Source organism: Crinia signifera, chromosome 12 (assembly GCF_055691185.1).
Source record: "Crinia signifera chromosome 12, ASM5569118v1, whole genome shotgun sequence".
Taxonomy (NCBI): domain Eukaryota; kingdom Metazoa; phylum Chordata; class Amphibia; order Anura; family Myobatrachidae; genus Crinia; species Crinia signifera.
Window position 1 is genome coordinate 24,349,515 of NC_139228.1, and position 15,981 is coordinate 24,365,495.

General features: G+C 44.2%; 1 protein-coding gene across 13 annotated transcripts in view; it reads right to left on the minus strand.

Moving 5' to 3' along the window:
• Window positions 1-15,981, minus strand: part of RYR3 (ryanodine receptor 3) — a 527,067-nt gene that overhangs the window by 121,450 nt on the left and 389,636 nt on the right. For 9 of the 13 annotated variants that reach the window (XM_083167836.1, XM_083167845.1, XM_083167842.1 and 6 more), the window contains 6 exons: window positions 14,383-14,513; window positions 12,108-12,428; window positions 9,380-9,620; window positions 9,187-9,274; window positions 6,629-6,721; window positions 4,275-4,289 (listed from right to left, as the gene is read on the minus strand). In XM_083167836.1, the coding sequence (XP_083023962.1) occupies window positions 4,275-4,289; window positions 6,629-6,721; window positions 9,187-9,274; window positions 9,380-9,620; window positions 12,108-12,428; window positions 14,383-14,513 (889 nt within the window). The remainder of the gene's footprint in view (window positions 1-4,274; window positions 4,290-6,628; window positions 6,722-9,186; window positions 9,275-9,379; window positions 9,621-12,107; window positions 12,429-14,382; window positions 14,514-15,981) is intronic. The other 4 variants (XM_083167846.1, XM_083167844.1, XM_083167843.1 and 1 more) reach the window with 1 other exon arrangement.

The following is a 15,981-nucleotide window of genomic DNA, read 5'->3' on the forward strand; positions in this document are numbered from 1 at the left end:
CTATTGTACCCACCCTTGACCAACAATGTAACAAATTTGTTTGATTAAATTGATAGAGTGGACATGCATGAAGACTGGTGCACGGAACAAACGGTTGTAAACCATTGGAGCCAGTCACATAATATAGACCTGGGGTAGCCAACCCTAGTCCTCGAGAGCTACTAACAGTGCATGTTTTCCAGGTCACCCAGCGGGTGCACAGGTGCACTCATTATTCACTGACAGATTTTAAAAGATCACAGGTGGAGCTAATTATTTCACCTGTGATTCTGTTTGGAGACCTGGAAAATGTGCACTGTTGGGGGTCCTTGAGGACTGAGGTTGAGAACCACTGATTTAGGCAACACAATATAGCTGCTTTGAAATGCATTGGGCTGGAAATACCGTGTGCCTCAATATCCACAAATGCACCCAGATGTTCTCAAGGGAGCATATAAAAAGATCAAATACAGAAAATACCCCTCCAGGGGGTTCCCTATCTTTTAATTACCCTGACCAAAGGAAGTTGTAATGCCCTAGACTTTGCAACACAGGGAAGGGTACCTACTGTATTTGTGACACTTTTCCCACAGAGGCAGGAGAAATATGGAAAACGTTAATCAACTGTAAGTGACAGAACTCAACAAGTAGAAGGCGGCACTCAGTGGTGACGTTTACACTTTTTCCACACTGCCTTGCCAAAGATTTCTCCACCAATCCTGGAGATAGAAAGTGAGGACCATTTATGCATGCTGGGTAGACGATCAATGCATACAAATGTCACACCTGGAGTGCCGTTTTTAAACTATTTTTTTTTCCCTAATGTAATTAAGACAAGGAAAGCAAAAACCCAACTGTTTTTTTAGTTACAGCACCTTTTCCTCTGTGGACCAGTTTTCAAAATGTCCTCCAATCTCATTTTTGGGACCAATATACATTGTAGCCGAATACAAAAACAGTTCATAATCAAACACAGAGTCTAATGCGTGTGTGTACTCTACATTACATATGACTGTATATTACATTATTTTATTAGCATACACACATATTCTAAGCATACAGTACTCAGAACTTACTTATTGTGAGGTCACTGATAACTCAGACCAAGTACAGTACTTACCATTCTTCCACTGATGTAATGCTACCTTAATAAAATCCCACCTGATAGCTTCTCACCATCCCAAGTATTGCAGAGTACATTACACCCAAACATTAAATACGGTTTCCCAATTAAAATTCTGTTGAAAACAAATGGCGACACTACTCGATACAAATTACACAATTATAATGATAGGATTATAACCCAAAGGAATATCCCTGTTTGTAGCCACTATATGGATTATCTTCTACCGTAGAACATATTTACCGACACTGACGTTACAGATCACAAATAAGAAAATAATAATAAAAAGAAAACAACAGCCGGCAATGACATATTAACCACTTATCGTACACAAAAGACAATACAGGGTAGACTCTAGACTAAATGGAACCACAAGATTGACAATTGGTGAAACTTCAAGAGTCATGAAACAAGGCACATCAACTAAACAATGAGTCTTAAAGCAGAAGTCCCTCTGGTTAAAGTTACAAAAAGGGGAACAAAAAGAAAAAAAGGAAAAAAAAAAAGCATTCCAAATATATTTAAAACTATTTGTAATAAACAACACGGATGTCAGAAAAAGTGATTACTATTACAAGCTTACAGTACTTACATAAGGAAGGTTTGGATGGTCTTGATACAGGTGGGGAATCAAATAATGCATTCAGTTTAAAATAAAAATGAACAGGTAAATGCAGGATGATCTAAGAGACAGGAAGTCACGCAATAACAGAGGGACTGATGCTTTAGGACTACGCAAGTCAAAGCTCTGAGCTACACAAGCATGTGTGGTGATTTTACAGATTTGTCACTTAGATGTAATGTACATAAAACAGGACTGAACCCTATAGTGATATACTGTATATAACTGTTAATGTTTGTTAATAATTTCTTTATACCTAGGCTTACTAGCATGCACCAAAATGGCAGGCATGTGTACTGATGTTACAGCTTGCTCTGATCCGTCTAAGCATCAGGAAAAAGGGGCGGTACAATGTGCCTGCATTAATCAGTCCATCGGGAGGAAGGCACGGTACAATGTGCCTGCATGAATCAATCCACCTCGAAGAAGAGGTCGGTACAATGTGCCTGCATGAATTAGTCCATCAAGAAGAATGGCTGGTACAATGAGCCTGCATTAATCAGTCAACAAGGAAGAAGGGGCGGTAAAATGTGCCTGCATTAATCAGTCCATCAGGGAGAAGGGGCGGTACAATGTGCCTGTATTAATCAGTCTACAAGGAAGAAGGGGCAGTACAATATGCCCGCATTAATCAGTCCATCAGGAAAAAGGGGCAGTACAATGTACCTGCACTAATCAGTCCACCAGAAAGAAGGGAGAGTACAATGTGTTTGCATGAATCAGTCCATCAGGGAAATGTTTAACGAGGGTCAAAGGAAAAAAATAATAAATAGTAATAGATGTTTTTACATATCGTAACTTGAAAGGCATTTGTGTCTTTTTTCTGCAATGTCTGCCCACAAGAGAGCAGGCACGTACAAATACAAATTCACTTTCAAGGACTTATCCACATTCATTGTGCCATGATGTCAGGTTATGAGTGAACCTCTTGTTAGTAATGCTTGCTGTTTACGCAATGAATTCGCCCTTGTATGCCTTTTCAGACAGGGATACGCATATGAGGTGTAGCTAAGGCCTTCCCTTGTTTTGCTGCTTCAAGCATGGCTGCCCTTGTGTAGTGTTGTTTCAGGCACGGATGCCCTGCTTTCTCTAGGCTGACCTGCCATGGCTATAGCAAGTCAAGCATGGCTATTCCCCATGGCCTATTCTTTCTATTCTTAAAATTACATCAGAGTTCCCCTGTGTAAAACTGCTTGTGGACAGGGCCATATAAACTAGAGGTCAGGAACAACTGCAAGCTTAGTGTTCTTCGCACAGAGTGCCTCTGGTGGGACTGCGATGATGATACAGAGCAGAACTGTGTGCGAACGAGGAGTACAACTACTTGCTGGACATCAAAGCTTTGCTTACATTTGTGCCTTCAACACGTTTCTGCAACAGTGATCTATGAAACGTACTAGAATAGGCCAACACATTAACTGTACCCATGAAAATGACAGATACTACAGAAAACATCAGTGGCGTCACAAGGGTGTAAAATGTTAATGGCCTCGCTTAGTAATTACACCGCTCATTACATAACGCAGATATAATGGAACCGTCCAGGTCAGATTACAGTAAATAAAGTGGTCAGTCACCTCAATGTGAAAAGGAATGTAACTGAAAAGTTTGCCGGCACAGTCCAATATCGAAGAAGAAACCGGAACACATCTCTGTTAAAAACTCAGGTATGTTTGACAAAGCACAAGTATATCAACCAGCGGGCATATGGGTTTGACCCAACTCCATAAACTTCATTGTTACTATAATAAAATATTGATTGAAGCATTGTATTGAAGCATTGTATTCAATCAATCCCAGTAACCAACAGGACAATGTACTATCTATGTAGAGTTAATGACATATGGGGGGTGATTCAGGTTGACTCATATAGAGAGGCGAATTCGGTCTGGGGACCGATGTTGCGGGTCTGTGCATATCGGTATGTGTGAATAAGGCGTTCGCACACAGCGGTGTGGACAGGGAGCAGGCTGGGGGCTAGAACCCAGCATTTCCACAAAAATGGCGGGTGCACCCAGAAACACACTGGGCGTCCCCATGGGACTGCAGGCATGCCAAAGCCTGTTTCAGGCGGGTGGCTGACATCACAGGAAACCGGCTGCCCACCCAGTCTTTGTCCAGGTTCTTGTAAATAAAAGTCAGCCTAGACTATTATTTGCGAACGGGTGGAACAATTATTCAATAGTCGCTGACCAGCCAATGATTTTTCCCCCGTACACTCGCATGCGAATGGATGTGTGAGCGTACGCGGCCATTTGCTCAGAGAAGTAGGACGTGGGTTTGATCCGCCGGCGTCTAACCGCTCTGTAAGCAGCGAATGTACCAATGTGCATTGTGAATCACCCCCGTAGTCTTTGAAAAGTCTCGTCACCACGGTTCTACTAAAAAAATGAGATCGAATAGAATTCTTTACACCAAAATTCAGCAGCAATCTGATGTAAATGACATGGGACGTGACTGCCCTTGGTGACGCCACTGCTAAGACCAATGGAACATAAGGATGGATGGAGCCAGGCTAGCTAATACATATACAGGTCATGCATGCTGTACCTTCACTTGTATGGGCTGTGTGAAAGAAAAATGCAGGAGACAAGTAAGTAAAACAGATGGAAAATGAACCATATATTCCTTAATTACTTGTGAGATGATTAGTCAATCAACAGGTATATTAAAGTGAGACTATATAATCAAACAGATCTAGGAGTCCTCGTCCAGGACTGTGTGAATAATCAACGGAACGGAATTGGAAAGATGAACATTAGCTCTGAAACCTGTCTTTAGTCTGAGGTCTGTTGCTAACATCTGTTACAGCAGATTGTTCTTGGAAGGGGGGAAAAAAAAAAACATTTCAGGACCATATTTCATACCTACCAATCTGTAGATCTGTGAAAATGAAAGTTATACTACAAAGTGACTCTATATCTTTACAATCTGGCTCATTTAGAACAGTCTTGGTTGTACGAATGATCAAAGGGCCAAATAACGTTGGAACAAGTCATGGTGATACAAGAGGAGCAAATACATTTATATTGTCTCTGTGCAGAGTAAATACTGGCTGCTTTTGCATGTAGACTACAGATGTTAGACAACTGTATTTTTACACTGCAGTTTAGAATTTAAACACACCCCACACCCAAACATCTCTCTGCACACATTACATCGGCCCCACCTGAAGTGCAGCATGGTTTTAACCCATTCGCGTGCTTTTTTGCTCTGAGAACAAAGCTGAATAAGGCCCCAAATCTTTTCTACCAGAGCCATTTACAGTGGATATAAAAAATGATTCACTCTCTTTGACTTTACTTATTCAAATATAGGCAGGGCAGCACAGTGGCTAGTATTACGTAGTCAGTGCGATTATCTTTGTTTGACAGAATATTTAGCGTTGCTTAGAGGTAACAATGCCTGAATTCCTCCATTCTGTATACATTACAGTATGTAAGTGAATAAAAATTGAACAACGCAAGAAAATGAACATTTTTTACAGCCAATGTATGCAATATAAGAAAATGACAATGATATAAAGTCATAAATGTTTAGAGATCGTATTTGTCAACATTTCATTAAGTTACTGTAGTTCTATTAGTTTTCCCCACAAGACATTCTTCACTCATTGTGTTGTAGGTACCTGCAGTAATTAGGTGTCACAGGATTTCCTGGCTTCTGGTTAAAAAAAAAATCAAGGACCTTTAATCAGTACGAACCAGCACACTATCCTGACATCTAACCAGTCTTCTAAATGAAAGAGGCAATTTGTTTGTCTTAATGTGATACGTTTAAAATTATTGCAAAATACATTGGCTGCTTTTATCCATTTTGATGTGAGCCTTGTCAAATCTTCAATGCAAAGAATACACTCTAGCATTATCCAATGCTGTATATACAGTATAACAACCTGGGAGTCATGTGACCCACGTGTTTAATCCTATATGCTAATTGGCTGTACAGTCATATGGATGGAACCAGTAAATACAGCATATTCCTGTCTTGCATGGTTATTGAACATACTGTCCTCCAGATGTTGTGGAACTACACATAGCACCATGCCCTGCCACAGATTTGTGATTAGGGCATGCTGACACTGTAGCAGGACAAGGTAAAACTGTGGCAGGGCATGCTGGGATGTGTAGCTTCAAAGCATTTGGAAGACCGCATGTTGAGCCCCCCTGATGTATGCGCTTGTGAACTCAACAACTTGAATAATCGATAATCATGGGCTTATTTTATAACCAAGAAATGTTATTCCTACAAACACATTGTGTCTCGTTTGGCAAGACTCATAGGTGGATGCTATTGCAGCTGCAATACTGTTTTAGTGCATCAAAACTGCATCTTTATGCTATTGCTGCATCCCATTGAGACATGCACTGACTTTGGCTTGTGAACTTCATTTACACATCAGCTACAATGTCAGACACTGCAGGATGCCTGTCGGTGTTGGTGCAACTGCTGGCAATAACAAGTCTGCATCTGGCTAAACACCCCCCACCTCTAAACTGTGTCTCTCTGCGACAACCATCAGTACTCAAGTGCAGAATACAAACATCGGATGTTTGTGTCCGATATTAAAACAGCATTCACCGCAGAATCAAGGCCTTCATTTTTGTAAGCAACTTAACTACAAAACATACAGAAACTCCCAATGTCAACTTCTGTGTTATTTTTTTTTAACTTGTAAAGTATAAAATGTTTGATCACCCTTAATCACCCTTCAGCGTGAAGTACCGTAGAAGCCTCACAGGTAGGAAACATTGCTTCATTTGTGCTTGCACCAAAATAAGCCACGCCTTTTGCATTATATTATATAATGCAAGTGCATCGCGCAATCTCCTAGCGGGCCTTGCTCTTACTTCATTTCCACCCAATTTTACAGTACGTCTCCAGTTCTTTTGTAACGGACTTACTTTCGACATCTTGCTCTTGTTGTTTCCAGTCAAAAATGCCAAATTATTGATCTCATTCTGAATCACGAAATTCTGTTCTTCTCTTTTAAAATTCTAGGACATTGAACAAAAAGCAGTTATTTTATACTAATATACTTACATATTTACATTATAATTAATCCTTATGCACCAATCCTTGTAAAGCGTATGTCAATACAATTAAAGCAATGTGGGATAGATATATGTTTAACTATGTTACTGACTTTACATTTGATATGCTGTTGTATTTGTAAAACATAACGGGGGAAACTCTATTCTACTTCACATGTGATGTATGGGCAACCACTCAGCTCCTGTCTACTACAGTATCTTCTAGAGCCTTGATGGCTAACCTTGACACTCCAGCTGTTGTTGAACTACACATCCCAGCATGCTCTGCATCAGATTTAGCATGGCCAAATAGCAAAACTGAAGCAGAGCATGCTGGGATGTGTAGTTCAACAACATCTAGAGCAGGCATGTCCAACGTTGGCCCTCCAGATGTTGTGAAACTACACATCCCAGCATGCTTTGCCACAGTTTTGCTATTAGAGAATGCTAAAACTATTGCAAAGCATGCTGGGATGTGTAGTTTCAAAACATCTGGAGGGCCAACGTTGGACATGCCTGATCTAGAGTGTCAAGGTTAGCTATCAAGGTTCTAGACGGTGCTGAATAAATAAGAAGTAGTTTCTGATTGGTTGCCCCTAGCAACATCACATGTGAAGCAGAATACAAATCTTAGTAAATTTCCCCCATGACTGTATGCAGCCATCTTGCCCACATGATGTCCTATATTTCTGAAATAGATTGAGGACAACTAGATATTTTAAGATACTGCCAATCAGTGTGAGGATGTTGCGGATATAATTCTGGAATTACACTGACGGACAATAATGCCACATGCCCCAGTATTGTAGTGTATTTGAGAGGTTGTTAAGCTGTAATGTTTAGCATAATATGTGAGTGGAGAGGAAAAGAGATTATGGGCGGTATTCAATCCCGGGTCCTGTTCTCGGCTCGCTCGACTGCATCCTAGAAAGCGGGATTTAATGTCCCGCCTGCCGAGTGCCGAAAAGGGGGAGTGGCCATGAGAAATGGCCATGAATCGTCAAGATCAGGCCTTGAGCTCGACAATCCATGGCCGTTCTCTGCAAAACGAACCTGACTGCTATTAGTCGGGTCCGTTCTGCCGAGATGTCTGTTCAATGTTGTCGGAAATAGCGGCGGGGATTGAATACCCCCCTATATGTTCTGGAGAGTATTCTAGGTACAAAATATTAAACTTTCACTCCTAGGTGGGGTAACACTTATCAAACCTTCTAAAGAGAAAAGAGAGCAGTGGCGGAACTCTGGGAGGCAATGGAGTCATTTGCAGCTGGGCTCCTGGCCTAAAATGAGCCCTGACTCCATTGCTCCCTCTGGCTCTCCTCCCTGCCAAGGCTCGCCCCCCCTCGCCGGGCATCCACATAGTGCACCCGGCTCTCCCCTGCTGCTGGGTCACCACTGCCCCTCCCTCCCTTCGCGGGGTGTCCACAAAGTGCGCCCGGCTCTCCCCTGCTCCTGCCCAGGTCACCGCTGCCCCCCTCCCTCACCGGTGCAGTTAATTAACTGCAGACAGCATTGTCCAGCACATTCCATTGTGACCAGAATTTTGAGCTGTCTATAGCTGGTACCCACACGTATCACATCCACTCTACAACTGAACATCGGATACTGTGGATCAGGCCAACAGCACTGCACGGATTTTGGCCGGCAGTTTTCCATAGATGGGATGGTCCCTTCTAATTAAAACATCATCTACCTGCAATTGTAATAGGCTAAGGAGGTTTGGGACATCACGTATACCATCCTTTTTTACTCCACTGTGGAAATATCGGACATCCGGAATCTACCCTACTGAGGGGAAGGCCATAACAGCCTATAAACCTTGAAAGTGTAACACGCTTATTTAAGCTTTTGGGTCCTACCTAGTGTAAAACCCCTGATGAAGTCTTTTTTAAGACGAAACGCGTCGGGTTATAATCGCATTTCCGAAAAGGATACAATGTCCAGTAGTGGTTCTGGAAACATTAATAAAGTATTCTGGTTTTAAGATCGTGCATTGTGTTGGGTTACTGTTCTGTACAAATATTGTGACTGGTGGAAGGTCTATTAGGTGGTAAAAGCGCTCTCTATACTTCTTGTTTATATATATATATATATATATATATATATATATATATATATATATATATATATATATATATATATATATATATATATATATATAGTTAGTTAATTCTAGCACCCTGCACCTTTCAAAACATGTGCAGTTCCTCTCTCCTACCTGGGGTGTCGCTGTCCGATTTGGTGTTTCTAGTACAGTCTGCTCTGTATTGAGATACAGGCCACAATGTGATTGAGACACCACAGCAGACATCGACACCCCAGGTGGGAAAGAAGAACGGCAAGGGTTTTAAAAGGTGCAAGGTTCTAGAATGATCACTACCATTTACTCACAAAGAAAAATAGCTCACAGTAAGAAAATAATCCCTTACATGTGATTTACACCAAAGAATAAAAACTTCAGCAACCATCCTGAACAGCTCGTCAGAATCCACGTCTGGCTTTTTGAGCCAATTGGACCTAAGTGGTACAAGAAAGTGAAAGTTATTCCATCCAGAATCAAGTGTACAGTAGTAACGCTTTATATGGCAATTAGCGAAAGGAAGAGGTATCGCTTCCGTATACCTGTTGTTGTCCACATATCGGATCAGCATAGGATAGAAAGCATAAAGATCTCGACATAACACAGCAAACTCATCCAGGATGAGCAGCTCAGCTTCCTGCGTGTCGGTCTTGCTGTCGGCTTTCAATTGCTCTTCCTCTAGCACAATCTTTATTGCTTTCTTCTTCAGTTTCTCCAGTGTGGGGATGAAATGGCTCTTCAGGAGGTCTGGCTGAGCCTTGCTGATAATTGGCTGAGCATAAACTGCAAACAAACATCAAGCACCAGATTAATGACATGAAACAAAAGAATCACTCTGCGGGGAGGTTCTCAGCCGTGGATTTTGAACGTAGAGATTGATATTGTGTTCTGTAGTGTAAGCATATTTCACTCAACTGCTAGAATTCAGTAATTGCCGCAACTTTAATGTGGTTATGACGATCACAGAAACCATCTTCTCCATTACATAAATCGCTATGGCGCGTGGATGATAAATTGCTAAGTTACACAAAAAATGTATCTTCATTATAAACCAGGAATAGTGCAAATGTCAAAGGGAAAAAGTACTTTTACTAAATCCTGGCAATCTTTTACACTGGCTTTATATCCTCTGAACGCCTGACCCCCCCCCCCCCCCCCCCCCCGATTCCCCTCAGTAACATGCGAGGGGCTGTGTAACGAGAACAAATCCGCTGCAGTAGAAGTCATTCAGTGGTTGCTGACCATCTAATGATTTTTTTACTTTTATTTGCGTGCGCCTGGACGGAGACGGAGCAGGCGGCTGACGTCCGTCCTGTGATGCCTGCGATCGCAGGTTATTGTGGGCAAGCCCAGGAAAAGCTAGGCATCCCCATGCGCCTGAAACCCACCCAGATGCTTGGGTATAGCTCGCCAAAGCCATTCGCAAAGGGGGGCTCCAAATGCGCATAAAAGAGTATGCGCAGTCCCCAAAACATCGGGATGGGGCCGAACTTGCTAAATTGTAAGCCAACAAGAATCACCCCCAAAGTAATGAGAGCAGCTGCTACAGAATCAGCAGTAAATGCCCTCACTAAAGGTAAGTAAATGCAATGTAGATTACTCCAGTGCTCACCTAGTTGCCACTCTTTATATCTATAGGAATGCGGGCCAGTGGGTGCCGGATGACTTCCCAACAGTCGGGATCCCGGTGGTCAGTACACCCACATCGGAATCTTAACTGTTCAAATGACCGACAGTGATGATCTGGACTGACAGGGGCTATTCTCCAACGTGGGGATCCACGACCCCCATAGTGGCAGACAAGAACCCGTGTCGAGTGCAGGGCGCCACCGAGCCAGCAAGGGGCTTACTTGTGCTCTCCCCCCCCCCCCCCCTATTTGTGAACCGGCGGTCGGGTTTCCAATGTCGGTATACTAACCATCGGAATTCTGACTGTCGGGCCGACACCCACGGTCAGCATTCCGGCGGTCAGGATGACAGCATTAGTATACGGACACCGGCACCCCGACTGCAGTCAGCAATCCAGGAACGGTCTTTTGATTGCTGGCTTCCTCATTGCCAGGATAATGGATGTTCCCCTCTATGGCTAAATGCAATTTACTATGTAATAAAAAGCATATATAGAAATAGTGTTACCCTATACTTGGCAACAAAGACTTGCTGATCCAGAACCGTGGGTGTCACAATACAGCTCTCTAGCCTTCCGAACCCCCAGCTCTGCTCTGAAAACACAATTACACTCATATGTGTGTGAACTGCTCCCTCTCTTAGGGTCAGATGCACTAAGCTTCAAAAGTGATTAAATGGAGAGTGATAAACAGCCAGCCAATCAGCTCCCACCTACTATGTCACAGGCTGTGTTTGAAAAAAGTCAGACATAAGCTGATTGGTTGGTTGTTTATCACTCTCCATTTGATCACTTTTGAAGCTTAGTGCGTCTGCCTCTTAGGGAGCAATTGACACATATCAAAGCATTATGGCAGACCAACAGCAGCACTGTATAAGTTAATATGTGCAATCTATGTGGCTGGGAGGTGCTGGCATTACAAATGGCAGATGTATTAAGCTTGGTGAAGAGATACAGTGGAGATAAAGTGGTAGGTGATACTCACCAGCCAATCAACTCCCAACTGTCAATTTTCAAACACAGCTGATTGGCCGGTGCGTAATCACCTTCTACTTTATCTCCAGTTTATCTCTTCCCCAGGCTTAATACATCTGCCCCCTAATCCGTATCTCCATTCATTCAGTTGCCTCCTTCGAATGCAGTCTAACAATTTGATGAGTACAAGAGAGACATTGCAAAGGGTTTGCTCGGCCTGTCAAATGGGCACCTACGCAACGCGCGCACAACACAGATGCACTCTAATTAAGGCGTAACCCTTCGCAATGCGGATACACTTTTATCATTATGTCATGCCATAAAAAGGAAACATTGCAGATAAAAGTATTAATAACGTAAAAAAAAAAAAGTAGCTCATTACTTTGTGTCTGGATCCTGAGAACGACGCGGAGACATAGCAGCAGATAAAGCGAAAACTAATAATGCTTTTAGGCAGCCTAGCTCAATCTTTTTTTCTTTTCTTTAAGATTAATGTGAATCCATTATATAAAGTAAAAGGACTGTCACTGACATGATAAATGTCAAGTGGCTTTGCACATAATTCCCCTAATACTTTCCAAGAAAGATTTCCAAACCGAGCGTCTGAGCAGTGATGTGAAATGGCCCTTCAGGGATTCGACTGTGCAGTTTGCTACCGGGAGGCTTACCTGCAATTCTCTTCATCCAGGAAGCTTCATCTATCCCCAAATTGTTGTTGATGATCTTTAGGATGTTGCCCAAGATGACACTTAGATGTTCTGATGTCACCAGAGTGCAGCACGGCCTGGCGTTCTCCGGCACGTTCTCGGTGCCCTTCTCCCACCAGTAGGAGAGATAGTTGCACAGCATTGGCAGGACAACCTCAATGACATGTGGCATCTCCGTATACCTGGCTCCGGACTCGGCCAAGTCGTTAATCTCTTTCATCAGCCCTTCCAAGTGTGGCATCTCTGGGCACATCTCTTCAACGGTGTCTGGCATACCTAAAACTGCATCAGGAAATTGTGTTATCTAACCTGAAGCATTGCTTAGATGGGTTAGAGGCATCGTTAAAATCACATACAGTATAGAAGTGTTAAAGGGAAGAGATTACCTATTTCTTCCCATTTGTTTAAATATATATTTTTTGCTTTCAGATTATAGATGAGGAAACAAGACTCAATGCCCCCCATACACTAACTTGATTTGGGCAGACGGAATGGGCCGAGAAATCTGCCCAAATTGGGTCAGTGTGATGTCCCCACAGGTCCGATATGTGCTCCCGTGTGGACCAGGGCCACCGACAGTGGGGTGCTATGGGTAAAACTGTGCCGGGCCAGCCCGCTCTGACAGAGGATAGGTGCCCGGGCAGCAACCAGCCAGCACCCCCATTCATTGCAGCCGCCCTCCCCTACTACACAGCGGCGGGCCACCGGTCGTCCGCAGCCCGCCGAACATAGACAGTACCCAGACCCGGTCGGATCCTCCTGCTGCCCGCTGCTCAGGGACATACACAGGTAGTGCAACGTGCAGTAGGAATGCTGGGCGCCCGCACTATAAGCCACGCGTGGTGTGATGTCATTGTGCGGCTTACAGTGCAGGCGCCCAGCATGCCAGAGGACTCGGGAGGATGAGCCTAAGAAGCCGCGGCCGCAGGTATCATTTTAATACACTGGGGTGGGGGGGTGTTTAGTAGATGAAGGGGGGGTGGAGCCCGAGATTTCTGACGGCAGCCCAAGCTTGCACTTGTCATTACTGTCTGCAAACTGCATGGGAGAATATTACACTGTCAAAACACATAGTAAAGGCAGTTTAAACTTGGTCAATGGGTAACTGGAGGGGATATATATATATATATATATATATATATGCATACATACATACAGTACATACCACATGAAAAGCCTGTGTTTGTCCCTCTGCACCTTACTCTGTAGGAGACCTCACAGGCTCAGTGCTGCCTCTGATTAAAAACCATCCCATGACTAGGCTGCTGCTGCTGCTGTCCTCTTCCATGGGCCTGAGAAGCATGTAATGAGCTCCACCAATTAGAGCTCAGCACAAACCTCTCAGCCTCTGCCCTCTTGTGCAAAGTGTCATGGGACTTAGTCAACTCCCTTGGCACCCGATGCTCAGCACCATTAATTATTGTCACATTGGCAGATAGGTGAAGCTGCAGCACTACCCCACTCCCATGCACAAAACCTTTAGCTAAAAAAATAATAATCTTTTTTTTAAATACATGCCAACCACAGGGGGCACCTAGCTAGAGGGGGGCCCAGGGGTACTGACCCCCTTTGCCCCCCCCCCCCTTTAATCTGGCCCTGGTCATGGCTAAGGTTCGACAGGGTTGGAAGGTTGACAAAAGCATTAGGTCAACAGTGGCTTGGTCGACAGTCAAACATGAGCTTTTCACGTTTTTTTTTACATGTGCCGGCAGGTGGTATTTCACGACCTACCATCCACTAGGGTGCGGAGGGAGAATAGACTAGTATGCCGATCGTAGCAAGGCACCGTGCCTAAAGCATGGTGAGCGCAACGACCTTCGGGTAAAAAAAACCTACGCCAAAAACGCATGTCGGACTTTTGACTGTTGACCTAGCCATTGTTGACCTTCCAGCCCCATCGACTTTAGCCATGTCGACCTTCTGTGGTCAACCTAATATATAAACCATACCTATATACACTGCATTTGTCACCTGTACAGTAATGTACTGTAGTTCAATAAAACGTGCTAAATTCAAAGGAGACAAAGGTTATCCTAGAACAGGCATGTCCAAACTGTGGCCCTCCAGCTGTTGTGAAACTACATATCCCAGCATGCCTTGCCATAGTTTTAGCATTCCCTAATAGCAAAACTGTGGCAAGGCATGATGGGACTTGTGGTTTCACAACAGCTGGAGGGCCATCGTTTGGACATGTCTGGCCTAGAAGATGGCTCACCGGACTCAGACGAGTACTTACTGGTTCTCTCTCTGGGAGATTTAGTGTTGTAAACGGAGAGCGGGTTGTTGTGGTTCAGTGATGGTTCAAGAAAGGCCACAGGTATCGCTCCAGCCAGAGCAGCCAGACATTCTCCCAGGGCTGGTCGCTGCCTGTAGGAGTAAAGTATTAATGTTTGTAGCTGACTTGGATAAAATCAAAATGAATACCAAAATAAAATTAAAACCCCACAAAAAAAAAATACTCATCTTACGGACTAAAGGCCTGATTCTGATATGGACCCAACCCTGTATATAACTGCTAATAATGATTTCATCATCATTGTGCCTTCTGTAAAATAAACTACAGTAATGAACTAAAAGAAACTACTATTTTTTAATGTAGCCTCTATAACACATTGGGGCAGATGTAGTAAGCCTGGTAAAATAAAAAAGTGGTGATAAAGTGTGAGGTGATAATGCACCAGCCAATGAACTCCTTAACCAGGGCCGCCACTAGAAATGCTGGGGCCCGGGACTGACCTACAGTCCGGGCCCCCAGCGGCACAGCGCCATACCTCCGAACTCCCCCCGGGCACGCCCGCTCGCCCACCCCTGCCTGCCAGCACCCTGCATCCCCCTACTCCGTCCCCATTACTTACCATCATGTCGCAGCCGCGTCCTCCGGCTCCTTCAGTCTCCACGGTCCGAGCGCACACTGCATAGTGCAGCCTGCAGTGCGGCGAGCCTCTCTGTGTCCTAGGCTCAGCACTCTGCAGGCTGCACTGTGTATTGTGCGTGCCTGGCCGCCGGGTGAGGGACGCTGGGTGTGGGTGCGCGGGGGGGGGGGGGGGGGGAGGTAGGGCTGGCTGCCAGGTGAGGAACGCCGGGTGCGGGGGTAGGGGGGCTGTGGGCAGCTGCCTGTGCCCCTCCAGAGGCCGGGGCCAGGGCCAGCTGTACCCAGGGCACCCCCTGTTGGCAGCCCTGTCCTTAACTGTCATTTTTCAAACATTGCTGATTGGCTAGTGCAGTGGTTCCCAAACTTTTTTGAATCACGACACCCTAGAGCCTCAAAATGTTTTCAAGGCACCCCTCGGCCAAATGTTTCTTATTGAGTAATTTAGAAATAAAATATTAAATGCACATTGTGTGTATATGTCTCAGTTATCTGGTGAGGGACAGGATTTGCTCCTGTTTGTCCACATATATTATGATTGGCAGCCACCAGCACTAGTTTTGCCTGCTACATTGACCATTAATAATATGAATTGATCCTGGTCCACCAACCCAAGGCACCCCTGCTTTATCGCTTTACTGGGGTCAATACATCTGTCTCAAATGTCCCAAATGTAATGTAAGTCATATTTGCACTAGAATGTCCAGTATTCTCCCCAAAACCAAGGACCGTTCCCAGACTCATGGCAGAGTTTTGACACCCTCTTGAATCCCGCATCACTTTCCCCTAACGTGGGCAGAGCCTTTATGACACGATTAATTGCGAGCAGCATCGTAGCGCAATGAGAATTCAAAACACTTTCAACCTTGAATCTGCCCCTTGCCTCCCCCCTCCCATCTTCCCCCTTCCCCCTCCCATCTTTCCCAGAGTGGAGTAACAAACTGTACTCAAGTATGATATAAAACA